This window comes from Neophocaena asiaeorientalis, unplaced genomic scaffold (assembly GCF_003031525.2).
Source record: "Neophocaena asiaeorientalis asiaeorientalis breed wild unplaced genomic scaffold, Neophocaena_asiaeorientalis_V1.1 scaffold129, whole genome shotgun sequence".
Taxonomy (NCBI): Eukaryota; Metazoa; Chordata; class Mammalia; order Artiodactyla; family Phocoenidae; genus Neophocaena; species Neophocaena asiaeorientalis.
The window spans coordinates 6,236,189-6,248,136 of NW_020172446.1; the positions used below are offsets into that span (position 1 = coordinate 6,236,189).

At 57.3% G+C, this 11,948-nt stretch overlaps 1 protein-coding gene across 2 annotated transcripts in view; it reads right to left on the minus strand.

The window, feature by feature from the left end:
* Window positions 1-11,948, minus strand: part of MYO1C (myosin IC) — a 23,425-nt gene that overhangs the window by 6,074 nt on the left and 5,403 nt on the right. The window contains exons 1-19 of one of the 2 annotated variants that reach the window (XM_024736336.1): window positions 11,859-11,939; window positions 10,330-10,485; window positions 10,099-10,214; window positions 9,352-9,550; window positions 9,190-9,270; window positions 7,738-7,917; window positions 7,559-7,657; window positions 6,765-6,878; window positions 6,608-6,679; window positions 6,096-6,215; window positions 5,901-5,983; window positions 5,574-5,679; window positions 5,381-5,461; window positions 5,010-5,101; window positions 3,390-3,484; window positions 3,263-3,309; window positions 3,068-3,148; window positions 386-491; window positions 163-280 (exon numbers count right to left, since the gene is read on the minus strand). In XM_024736336.1, coding sequence (XP_024592104.1) covers window positions 163-280; window positions 386-491; window positions 3,068-3,148; window positions 3,263-3,309; window positions 3,390-3,484; window positions 5,010-5,101; window positions 5,381-5,461; window positions 5,574-5,679; window positions 5,901-5,983; window positions 6,096-6,215; window positions 6,608-6,679; window positions 6,765-6,878; window positions 7,559-7,657; window positions 7,738-7,917; window positions 9,190-9,270; window positions 9,352-9,550; window positions 10,099-10,214; window positions 10,330-10,485; window positions 11,859-11,876 — 1,964 coding nt within the window. In that variant the 5' untranslated portion in view covers window positions 11,877-11,939. Of the gene's footprint in view, window positions 1-162; window positions 281-385; window positions 492-3,067; window positions 3,149-3,262; window positions 3,310-3,389; window positions 3,485-5,009; window positions 5,102-5,380; window positions 5,462-5,573; window positions 5,680-5,900; window positions 5,984-6,095; window positions 6,216-6,607; window positions 6,680-6,764; window positions 6,879-7,558; window positions 7,658-7,737; window positions 7,918-9,189; window positions 9,271-9,351; window positions 9,551-10,098; window positions 10,215-10,329; window positions 10,486-11,858; window positions 11,940-11,948 lie in introns of those variants that run through there. The other variant, XM_024736331.1, reaches the window with a different exon arrangement.

The following is an 11,948-nucleotide window of genomic DNA, read 5'->3' on the forward strand; positions in this document are numbered from 1 at the left end:
TTCTGCCTGCAGCATGGAGGGGCCCCTGGTGTGGATCCCACAGCAGCTCAGAGCCCCGTCCCTGAATGGGGCGGAGAATCGCTGTCCTCCCTCCCGGGATCAAGGAGGCGCCGATGACCCTCCCACCCTTTTCCCCTAGTGCTGAGCCAGGCCCCGCCCCACCTCTGCAGGAAAGCCTCGTATTTGCGGCGATAGGCAAAGCCGGCTCTGCGCACGCGCAGGTTCTCCATCAGCCCCAGGTACTTCACCTGGTGCCGGATCAGCACCTCGTCAAAGCGGCCTGGGGGAGGGATAACCGGGTGGTCAGAGGACTTTTGCCGCCAGATGGCCGTTGCCTCTGCAGGGGAGGCACAGCCTGCACTGGTCCAGGGGGCAGAGGGCTTACCGGGCTGCTTGGCGTCATTGGGCTTGATGCAGCGGACGTAGGCGGGCTCCTTAGACTTCAGGATCTCCACCAGCTGCAGGAGGCTCATCTTGAACTGGGTGGCCACCTGGTCAGCCAAGATGAACGGAAGGTTGGTCGGAGCTGGGCTGAGGCCGCTCACCCCTGCAGATGCCGCTCCCCGTGGCAGAGCTCTGAAACCCCCCCGAGACCCCTCCCTGGGGCAAAACGGAACCAGTTCCCACAACTACCCCTGCCCTGCGTGGGCCCTTACTTTTTTTTTTTTTTTTTTTAAATTACGACACTTTATTCCAGCATCGGCAAAGGTCAGAATTCTGAAGCTCCTGAAGACTGGGCAGCATTTCCAAGTGAAATGTTACAACTTTACAAGTTTTGTTTCTTATTTAATTCTACATGCAGGAACTGAAACTTGGTAAAAGAAAAAATGCAAAAAAGCCAGAAAAAAAGGTGTAATCAAGTTGTAGCATATAGATGCGCTCTTCAACTAAATTTACTGTGCCTACTGGAAAGCAAATGAAAGACAACCATCCTAGTAAATTAACAGATTGCCAGAAACAGGCTAAGGACCCTCATTTCTATCTAGTGGGGAGAAAACAAAACAAAACAAAAACGAAAGCAGAATGAAAGCTCTACTATTTCCATACTGTGTTTAGAGACAGAGGCTATAAACCCATGAAGGTCAACAAAATCTCCAGATCCCCTTCTCCCATCACCCCTCCCTCACAACAGAGGAAGGAGCCAGACTACATCACCTGCATCCCTCTGGCCGAGCTAGAGACCTCAGTTGAAGAACCTCATTCCCGTCTTAAAAATCCTGTTCAGGTCTCCTGGCAACCTCAATCCTATGTCTTCCTTTGGCAGCCACTCTTTCTCTTTTTAGAATTTCAGGGCCGCATTCCTAAACAGTGTGTCCTACTCCTATGCATTCAACCGTGATCCCTGTACACTGCACTGCAGGACCTTCCAAGGACTTCAGGCCTGTGGGAGAAGCGCATGCCTCAGCAAAGATTTGCAATCCACTGCGGTCCCGTTAATGCCAGGGGCGCATGCCTGGGGGTTCTGGAGGCATCAAGAAGGGGCAACTACTTCAGTCTGTGGGGTAGGGGGCATCAGGAAGAGTCTTCTGAAAATAACCCTTCAGCTGAGAATTAAAGGGTAAGTAGGAGACAGCCCGAAGGCAGGCAGGAGGGGACGGCATTCCGGCAGAGCGGCCGAGTGAGCCAAGGCTTGGTGTACACGGGGCACTACAAGCAGTGCAAGGACCCAGAGAGGGAGTAAAAAAGATAGTGTTAGGGAGGCAGTATCACGGTAGGACTCGAGAGTCCCATTAGGGAGATTAAATTCTATCCTGAGGGAAATAGGGAGCCAAAGAGGAATTTGGAGGGAGGGAATGACAGGAAAAGATCTGCCATTTGGAATAGCTCTACAGCAGACAGGTGGAGGATGGTTGGTAAGGACAGACGGGGAGCCAGGAGACCACAGAGGAGGCTGTGGCTGGCTCAGAGGACCAAAGTGGAGTAAGGGATACAGAGAGGCCGAGAGGCAAGGGTATTCCGGCAGCAGAAACCGGCAAGATCCAACGGTCGTTAGGATGAGGGCAATGGGGGAGGCTGAAGAATCAGGGATGATGCCCAGGTTTCTGTCCTTCAGGACTGGGTGGAGGGTGGTCCCTGCCCCGAGTTAGGGGAACAGAAGGAGCGGGCCTGGGACACTGGATAGTTAAGGGCCCTTTATAGACTACTGGGGTCTGGAGTGCCTGCAGGCCGCATGGAGATCAGTGGAATCTGTGGCTTGCTGGAGAGGCCTGGATCGAGTGGGTGTGTCCTCACGAGCGTCAAGGAGGGGGATATGAGGCCATGGATGAGAATGCTCAGGGGAGGGGTGGGGGTGGGGAGCAGAGGGCAGGGTCCCAGGGAGTCAGACTCTGGACAACATGCTGCCTCCATGGCCTCCCTGCCTGCATGTCTTGGCCTGCAGTGCTGTGGCTTCTACCTCTCCATGACCTTGCTCTTCCTGGGACTGCCCTGTCACTCCTCCTGCCAAGCCCAGCAGCCACACCTCTGACCACAGCTCACTGGAGCTCTCCCTGCATCTGGCACCACTGGCCATATCTGCCTTTCCCCGTCTCTCTCCTCGAAATGTCACTTTCCTGTCCACCTCCTGGATTTTTTTTGGACTGTGTACCTGTGTGGGGCCCTCTGTCTATCTGATAAGCACCTACCCATTCCCAAGTTATCGCAGATGCTTCCTCCTCCAGGAAGCCCTCCCTGACCACCTCCCCCTTCGACTCCCTCAGGCAATTTGCTGCTCCCTAAGTTTCCATAGCACCCTGCGCACATTTCTAGGAGAGCACCTATTCATTTTTGTATCCAAAGTGCCCAGCAACGTCCACTACAAATGTCTGCTGTGGGGGTGAATGCACGCAAGCGCCCGCACAGACACAGGTGTACACATACACGTCCACACTTAGAGACAGTGCACACACAGGTACACATGGAAGCAAGCACAGATGCACCCACGGGCAGCCTCCCAGACACACACCGGTGCACAGCCAGGCACCAGTGAACACACGAACTCACACACACTGCTAACTCGCAGCTCATGCAGGCACTGGTCCCGCTCCCGCGCACACACACACCCCCTCGGGTCCCACAGCCTTCACACCGTCTCTGGCCGCTTCTTGTCACTGAGCTCGCTCCGGTCGAAGCACTGGCTCATGATGGGATTTTCCGAGCTGCACATGGCCTGTGAGGGCAGAGCAGGGCGTCATGGTGGGAGCACAGGGTAAGGCCTGTCGGATTCCTGGGGCAGAGGTCGTACAGAGCCCCGACCGCGAGCCCTCCCCCTGGTCCTCCGCACCTCCTTCAGGTTCCGGAAGAGAAGGTCATTGTTTTTATCCAGAAACCCTGGAAGGAGAGAGCAGAGGTAAGGGGAGGGAGAGCCCCTCTCCCCACCCACTGTGGGGACCCAGCCCCAGGATCCTCACCGGTCACGTTGTAGGTCACCTCCCCAGCATAGTGCAGCAGGCGGAACTCCCCGCGGCCCAGAGATTTCCTGGTCCGCTGGTCAGCCAGCTTGTGCCTGGGGGTGACAGGGAGAGGAAGCTGCAGATTGCTGGCCTGAGCCATGCACCCTGCCTGCTGAAGAGACTTCAAGAGAGGAACCAGGCATCCAGTAAAAAGTTGGCAGGGCGGGGCCACCTCCCTGCACAGAGGCTGCCACAGAGGCTCAGAGAGGTAGATGGCTTTGTCCTGGGTCACACAGCACCAGGACGGGGACCTTGGCCTCCGCACTGCCAGGGCATGCTGGGTGGAGGGCTACTTGGCGTTGCTTTTGGCTGTTACATGTCTCTGCTCCGAGGGCTGAGCGCTGCCCACTACATTTTAAGACTGGAATCTGCCCCAAGAGACTACTTATGTCTTAAGCATGTTTATACCCTTTAGCCCGTTTTCTACTTTTAAGAACAATTCCAAGCAACTAACCAGAGAGACCAGGCAGAGATTTAAGGCACAGAGATAGATATTCGTGGCAGCCCTGTTTTCCCAGCAGAAACCTGGAGGCTGGACAGGGCCCCCAGAGGCTGGGTGAGAGCAGTGGAGTATCTGCTTTAGAGCCGCTGGAGGAATTGTTTTGAGGAAATTTTTCTGTTTGATGACACAGGAAGATACTCAGGATATAACATCATCCTGAGCCTTACACACAATAAGTTCTCAACTACGAAAAAAAAAATGTATAGAAAAAGGCAGGAAGAAAATGTCTCCAATTATTAACAGTGGTGACCTCTAGGTGACAGGATTACAAGTGGCTTTTGCACACGTTCCAACTTTTCTCTGATGAGGGACATTATTGTTACAGCCAAAAAAAGTTCTTCTTTTTCTTTTTCTTTTTTCAGGCAAGGCTTTACCAGGGCCCCGGCAACAGCAGGTGTGGGGAGCGAGGACAAACAGCAGGTTCCCTTGCTTGCTCGCTCCAGAGGAAGGTTTTTAATATTCTCTTAAGCAAAAGCTGTTCAGGGCTTCCCTGGTGGAGCAGTGGTTGAGAGTCCGCCTGCCGATGCAGGGGACGCGGGTTCGTGCCCCGGTCCGGGAAGATCCCACATGCCGTGGAGCGGCTGGGCCCATGAGCCATGGCCACAGGTTTGATTCCTAGTCGGGGAACTAATCTGCAGCCCTGGGCCTGAGCCCCAGCTCTGGACTTAACTCGATGTGAGATAACCTCGGGCAAAGGGCTTCACCTCTTTGAACCTCAATAAAACCTCCTCTAGGGGTTGCTTCGGATTAGAGGAGCTGATGTACTCAAGATACACAGGGCAGAGCTGGAACAGAGAGGCTTGTTTCTTTTCTCCCCTCACCCCGCTTTAGGGGATTCCTTAAATATAAAAGAATTTCCAAATAAGGAAGCTAGGAAAATCTTAGGAAGTTTCATTCTCAAAAGGAAAAGGAGGAAGCTTGTGACTCTGTGGACACGCTAGGAGCCGCGGCTCTGTGTGCCTGTCCTTCACTTAGTGCCTCCTCTGGTCATCCCCTTGTGACTGGTGTTCAGTGATTAGGGGGGATTGCAGGTTTCCACAGGCTCTGCCCCAGGAAAGCCCCACAAGCCCACTCACGTCAGGAAGTGTGGATGGTGCTTGACGGTGTCCTCCAGCTTCTCTAGGAAGGTCAGGTCCGTGGCCTCCCCGGGGCGCAGACACTCCTCATCCTGGGGGGTGTGGCAGAGGGTGAAGGACGTGTGGGGGAGGGACTGGAGAGCACAGGGACTCAGGGGTCCCCATGGGAGGCGCAGACACAGAGGAAAGAGGCAGATCACAGGGAGCCCCCCAGACCTGGCCAGCACCTCACCTCACCCTCCACAGACAGCCCTGTCCTGTCCCCGCTCAAACTCTGGCTCTCTGCGGACAGGCCCGGAGAACAAGGGGAAAGGGGTGATGTCATCCCACCCAGCCCCCAACACGGGGCCTTGGAGGAGCAGACGGCTCACCAAAATGGAGATGATGCCCTTGAACTTCTCCTCCACCAGGTCACAGATGATCTTGTTGTTGAAATACTGGACAGGCTCCCACTGAGGGGCAAGAGGGGAGGAAGGCATCATCATGGGGTCCTGGCACCTCTCCTGGGGAGACCGACGCCCGGGCTGCCACGGCAGGTGGGGATGCCCACAGGCTTGCACTCACCGCGATGCCCTCTGCCTCATACTCCTCCTGTTCCGACTTGAGGGTGAGCTCAATGAAGAGCTGCTGTAGCTTCTCGTTGCAGTAATTGATGCAGAACTGCTCAAAGCTATGAGGGAAACAGAGGAGCCCTCAGTAATTCCAGGGGACACGGGACCAGAAGCGGGGGAGGGCTGGGATGAGGCCCCACAGCTCTAACGGAAGAAACACAGAGCAGGACCCAGATGGCTGGGAAGACACTGGCAGGAATGTGAGAGGCCGGGGAAGAGGAGAGGCACCAGGACAGGGGAGACGGGAGGAGGGACAGGAAGGGGACAGTGGGGCTCGGACCTGTTGTTCTGAAACACTTCGAAGCCATAAATGTCCAGGAGCCCGAGGACTGTGGTGCTCCGCCAGCTGGGGCTCTCAGCATCCTAGGGCCAGATGACCAAGAGCATGGGTCCCAACGTTCGCCAGCTCCCAGCCCCGGGCCTCCCTGGTCTGCCCTCCCTGCCACCTTGGGAGCAGTAGGGGCCAAGCCCTCACCTTGGAGGCCAGTGACCTGTTGATCTTCGCGACCAGCCAGGTAAAGGTGCGACTGTACACAGCCTTGGCGAGGGCGTCTCGCGCGTAGGCAGCCTGTTCTAGGTTTAGCGGGCTCAGGAGCTGGGGGTGGAGAGTGAGATGGGGAAATGAATGCAGCCCCTTCCCACCCCGGTCCCTTCGCACTCAGGAAACTGACCACTCTGCCCTCCCTGCCCACAATGAGTCTGGGGTTGGGAGGCACCAGGGGAGGACACAGTGGCCCCACCAGAGGGAAGGTGGTATAAGACAAGAGACCTCATTCCTGGAGGTGAGTCTTCCTTCCAGCCTCACCCTCTTGTTGTGTGACCTTGGCCAGCTCCCTGAGCCTCCCTGAGCCACCCGCCTTATGTCCTTCCAGCATTGCTAAGAAGACCAGCTGAGCAGACCAGAGGAAGGGGGATGATGGGAGGAGGGCTGCCGTACAATACCTGCTCCTGCCCCCACTAGCCCCTGAAGCAAAGGCTGGCCCTCACCTCTTCGCCCTTGGCGATGATCTTCCTGTGCGTCAGGGCTTCCCGCAACGTTGAGCCTTCCACACCAAGGAGCTGCCAAGGGAAGGGGTGGGCCTGGTGAGGGTGCACTCCCCCCGCCCCAGCTGCCCTGCCCTCGCCCTCTGCTTGCCCCACTCACCCGGGTCAGATACTTGAGCTGGTTCTCGGTTGTGACCTGGGCGTTGCTCTCTTCGTCGGCAGCAAAGTGGATGTTGCCCAGATGCAGGACACTGGCCACGATGCTCAGCAGGTCCTGGGGGGACAGGGAGGGGTAGGTGGGGGTTACAGGAGGGGCTGAGAGCCCCACAGGGGCACACAGTGGACGGTCAGAAGGAGCCGGGAGAGGGGCTTCCCTGGTGGCCCAGTGGTTAAGAATCCGCCTGCCAACGCAGGGGACACGGGTCCAGGAAGATCCCACATGCCGCGGAGCAACTAAGCCCGTGCACCACAACTACTGAGCCCACGTGCCACAACTACTGAAGCCCACACGCCTAGAGCCTGTGCTCCACAACAAGAGAAGCCACTGCAATGAGAAGCCTGCGCACTGCAATGAAGAGTGGCCCCCGTTTGCCGCAACTAGAGAAAGCCCGTGCACAGCAATGAAGACCCAATGCAGCCAAAAATAAAAAATAATTTAAAAAAGAGAACCCATTGCTTCCAAAAAATTAGCAAAAGACAGACTGTCTCTGGCAGAAATGGAACTCCTTCTGCCCCTTCTTATTTTCATATAAACAGAGACTATGGTACCTGCATGCAGCAACAAAGACCCAACGCAGCCAAAGATAAAATAAATAAATTTTAAAAAGGAGGCAGGAGAGGTGGTAAAGGAGATCTGAGACGAAAAGGCGGCTAGAGTAGAAACGGGGTGTAAAGGTAGACGGAGATTTTCAGGGTATGACAGGAGAAAAGGGAGGGTCCCAGCAGAGGCCTCACCTCCACCTCATCCTCGGTGAAGTCGATGACCGTCAGAGCCTTCCTGACAACCTTCCAATCATTCTTGTCGTTGATGGAGGAGACTTTGGCGCACTGGCCCTGGAGGATGGGCAGAGCTGGGTTCTAGCCGTGGCACTGGGCTCCCTGGATGGCACCCGTCCTGCCTGGCCCCTACTCACCTTCACCAGGTACAGGTAGCTCTGGGGGTTCCGTTCCAGGCCCAGCCTGCGCAGTGTCTCCTCCTCGCCCCCCTCCAGCAGCTGGTAGAAGATGTGGAAGTTCCTCTCCCCGTGATTCTGGTGCACCACCCGGGACTTCTCCAGGAGGTAACTGAGGATGTGGCCACCCACAGGGGCTCCCTGCGGGCAGGGCAGGATGTAGCGACTGCTCAGGGGGACTGGGGACAGAGCCCATCTTCCCCTTCCTCCCCTGCCCTCCGAATTCCAGCTCTGCCAATGGCTCAGGCGAGTCGCCCCCTCTGGCCTGTCTCCTCCTCTGAGAAATGAGGACGCTCAGCCCTATCTACCTGGCGGCTCCACTTGGATGTCCGACAGGCATCTCAGTCTCAACAGGCCTGAAACTGAACTCCTCATCTCCCCTCCTCAAACTAGCTCCCTCTTCCCATCTTGGTCAACCTTCCAGGTGTTCAGGCCAAGCAGTCTGCAGTCCTGGAAGCCTCTTTGTCTCCCACACCTCACATCCAGTCGGACAGCCAATCCTGCTGCCTTAACCTTCAGAACCTCCAGAATCCAACCACTGCCAACACACTGGGCCCAGCCACCATCATCTGTCATCTAGATTTAATAATCATCAGCTTCCTAACTGCTCGGCCTGGTTCTCTACCTTCTATTCTCAACAAAGCAGCCAGAGCGATCATTTTAAGAGGAAAGTGAGGTCATAACACACTTCTGTTTCAAACTTTCGGGACTTCCCTGACGGTCCAGTGGTTAGGACTCTGCGCTTCCACTGCAGGGGACACGGGTTCGATCCCTGGTCGGGGAACTAAGATCCCACAAGCCACATGGGCATGGCCAAAAAAACAAACAAAAAAACCCCCCCAACTCTCTAGCCTCCCTTCCACTCAGAGCTTTAAAAAAAGTTCTTACACAGACCCGAAAGGACCCACAGCATCTAGCCTCCTCTTCTATTCCTTGGCCCCTTGCTCTCTTCTCCAGCCACTCTGGCCTCCTTGTTGTTCATGAACACATCAAGCACTTTCCCCATGAGAGCCTCTGCACTGGTTGTGCCCTCTGCCCGGACTCTCCTAGGTATCTGCACAGCTCATTCCTCTGTCTCCGTCAAACTTTTACCAAATGCCACCTTCTCAGTGCCTACTGTATCTGCCTCATTTAGAACAGCAACTGCTCCCGCCTGTTGCCTCATTTTATTTTTTGCCGTGACACTTGTCAGCTAAATTACATTTTTCTGTTTACTGTCTACCTCCCTGGAGGCAGGATTTCTGTCTGTTTTGTTTCACTGCTGTACCACCAGCACCTGGAACAGCGCCCGGCACACGGTAGGTGCTCAGTAAATATTTGCTGGTGCCAAAGACCTGGCCAGTGGGCGCCTGCTGAATGGGAATCCCACTACCCCTGCCCTGCCCCACCCACAGGTACCTCACCCACAGGTACCTTGAAGTCAAACTGCACGTCCATGTACTTCCCGAACCTGCTGGAGTTATCGTTCCGGAGGGTCTTGGCATTTCCGAAGGCCTAGGAGAGAACAGGGGTGTGAGGCATGCCTGGCAGTCTCTCTCTGCCCCTCCCGCCCCCCAGATGCTGCTGTCCCCTCACCTCCAGCACGGGGTTGCTCTGCAGCAGCCGGTCACGCACGGCGCCGCCCCGCTCAGGGGCTGGGCAGGTCTCAGCATAGAACTGCAGCAGCCGCTTGGTGGCCTCTGTCTTGCCTGCCCCGCTTTCCCCAGAGATCATCACTGCCTGGTCCCGGCGCTCCGTGCGCAGTGCCCGGTATGCAGTGTCAGCCACCGCGAACCTAGGGCAGAGAGGCCCGTCAGGAGCTTAGGGGGCCAGGGGTCAAGTGGCTGCAGGAGGTGGGAGTTCCACAGGTAGGACTGGGGGTGGGCGCTCCCATGTCTGGTGGGGTTCACAAGGGGGTGTACCCTTGAGGATGGGGGAACCCTCCAAGGTGTGGGTCAAGAGAGATCCTTCCCAGCTGAGGATGGGAGTCATATTCAGACAGAGGATTGAGGGGATCACTCATGGGTGGGGGGATTGGAGGTCATTCGGGTGAAGGTTGAGGTCACTCATAGGTAGGGCTGGGAGGTCCCTCAGAGGTGGGGGTCAGAGGGTCACTGAGGTTGGAGGGCCATGTTCAGGTAGAGCTGGGGGAATAAGTCATGAGTGTGAGTTGGGGTGGAGGCTGGCGGGGTCCTGCCCAGATGGAGTAGAGAGATTCACCTTGGGTGGGCACTGGGCATTCCTCACAGATGTGAATTGTGATTCATTCCAAGTGGGAGGTCAGGTGGAGTCATCTTAGGTGGAGATGAGGGGGTCACTCATAGGAGGGGGGGGGTCACTCACAGGTGGGGTGGCACCTCATAGAAGCTGACGCCCCGGTAACGCTCCATGTGCTGCCGGCTGTAGATCTGTAGGTCCCGGTAGGGGTTGACAGAGACCAGCACAGGGCCAATGTAGGTCTGGGGGTCAGGGGAGGAGGGTCAGAAGTTTCTCCCAGAGGCCCCTGAGCCTCTTTCCCTCACAGCCTGCATCTGTGCCCCCAGCACCCCCTGCATCTTCCCACTCGGGCCTCACGTAGATGAGGTTCTCCCGGAAGCGTCGCCGCAGGTTCTCAATGAAGGCTGCCTCGCTGGTGAAGTTCTCCAGCAGCACGAAATCCTGTACCCCGACCCGGTCACGGGCGGTCAGTGCACTCTCCATGGTCACCCGCACCCCGTCACTGCCCAGGGCCTGCAAGGAGGGGCCATGGGAGAGGGTCAGCGGCAGCAGGGTAAGGGAAGGCCACTTCTCCCCTCCAGCATAGCCTGCGGGACTGAGAGGACAACCAGGGGCGCATGGACACAGGGGGCCTGGACACACGACGCAGGGAACACCCAGGAGACGGGTGTACCAGGTTGGGTACAGTGGGCTTGGATGGCAGGAAGCTGGTGCATGGAACACTGAGGACGCAGGTCCCAGAACAAAGACAACATGGGACCTGAACACAGGACACTGGAGCACAGAGCACCCAGAGGACACGGGGGCAAGGCCACTGAATCCAGGGAGATGCTGGTTTTGCGCAGAGAAAGGGGGGGTCATGAGAGTAAGAGAAAGAATGCTCTGTTGACCTTGGACAAAACCCCTCCTCTCTCTGGGCTGTGTCCTTCTCAAAAAGGAGGAGTTGAGATAGACCAGGTGACCTCAAGTCCCTTAGCTCTGGGCCACGTGTGACAGGTGCTTTGTAGGACAAATAGCTCAAAGTGAGTTCTACAGGCAGGGTGGGGCCATCTCTCCCACACCCACTCCCAGAGTCTCCAGGGGGAGAGTGTCTAGGGACCTAGCAAGATGCCACCCCAGGCCACAGGAGAGGGATTCCCCCAGGGGACCTCCCAACCCAGCTGGGTTCAACACCCACCCCAGAAGGGGGGCCCTCCCTCCCACAGCTGAACCACGCCCTCCCTTCCAGCTGCCAGGTTCACAGACACCCTCCTCCCCTGAGAGCCCCGAAAAGCCTCAAGGGAGTGGGGATTTTACCGCGGAAAACACATTTCCCTCCGGACCCCATTAGAGGGTGGGGAGAAGTACAGGCTCAAGAAGGCCCCCACCCCAGAGCACACTCTTCAAAAGGGTCTGAGGGCTCTAGAAAATTGACACCAAGAGTGTCAAGGATCAGAGAAGAGCAAGGTGGCCACCGTGGTGGGAGGGGGGTGTAGATCCCCAAAAGGCCACTAGGCCTCCTCCAACCGCAGACTACCCAGATCTCTGGCCGGGGAACCCCTCAGGGTCTGGCCAGGGGCCTGCCTCTCCTAGGCCTGTCCCTCACTGCCCCCTCCCCCCTCCAATACTGTCCCGAAGCTACTGCCAAATCTGGCCCGAGCTCCAGCCCCCTTGCCCTCTGGGTGACGGGTCTCGGCGCTCTCAGCCCTCCCCGGGAGCTATTCACCCGGCCCGGGTCCGAGAGCCTCACGGCCCTCCCTGCCTCGGCCTCCTCCCCCTGCAACTTTCCGGGACGTTTTTCCACCCGAAATTCCTGGGCCGCGCCCGCTTCCTGGCGAGGCCGAGGCGGCGCCGCGAGGCCGGGAGGGACGCCCGGGACCCCCGCCCTGCTCGCCAGCCCCGCTCACCGACGCTCGGTAGCGCATCCTGCCCGGTCGGCCTGGCGCCCTGCTCCGCTGCCCGAGCTCTAGCCTCGGGGCTCTGCGGCGGCGGCGGCG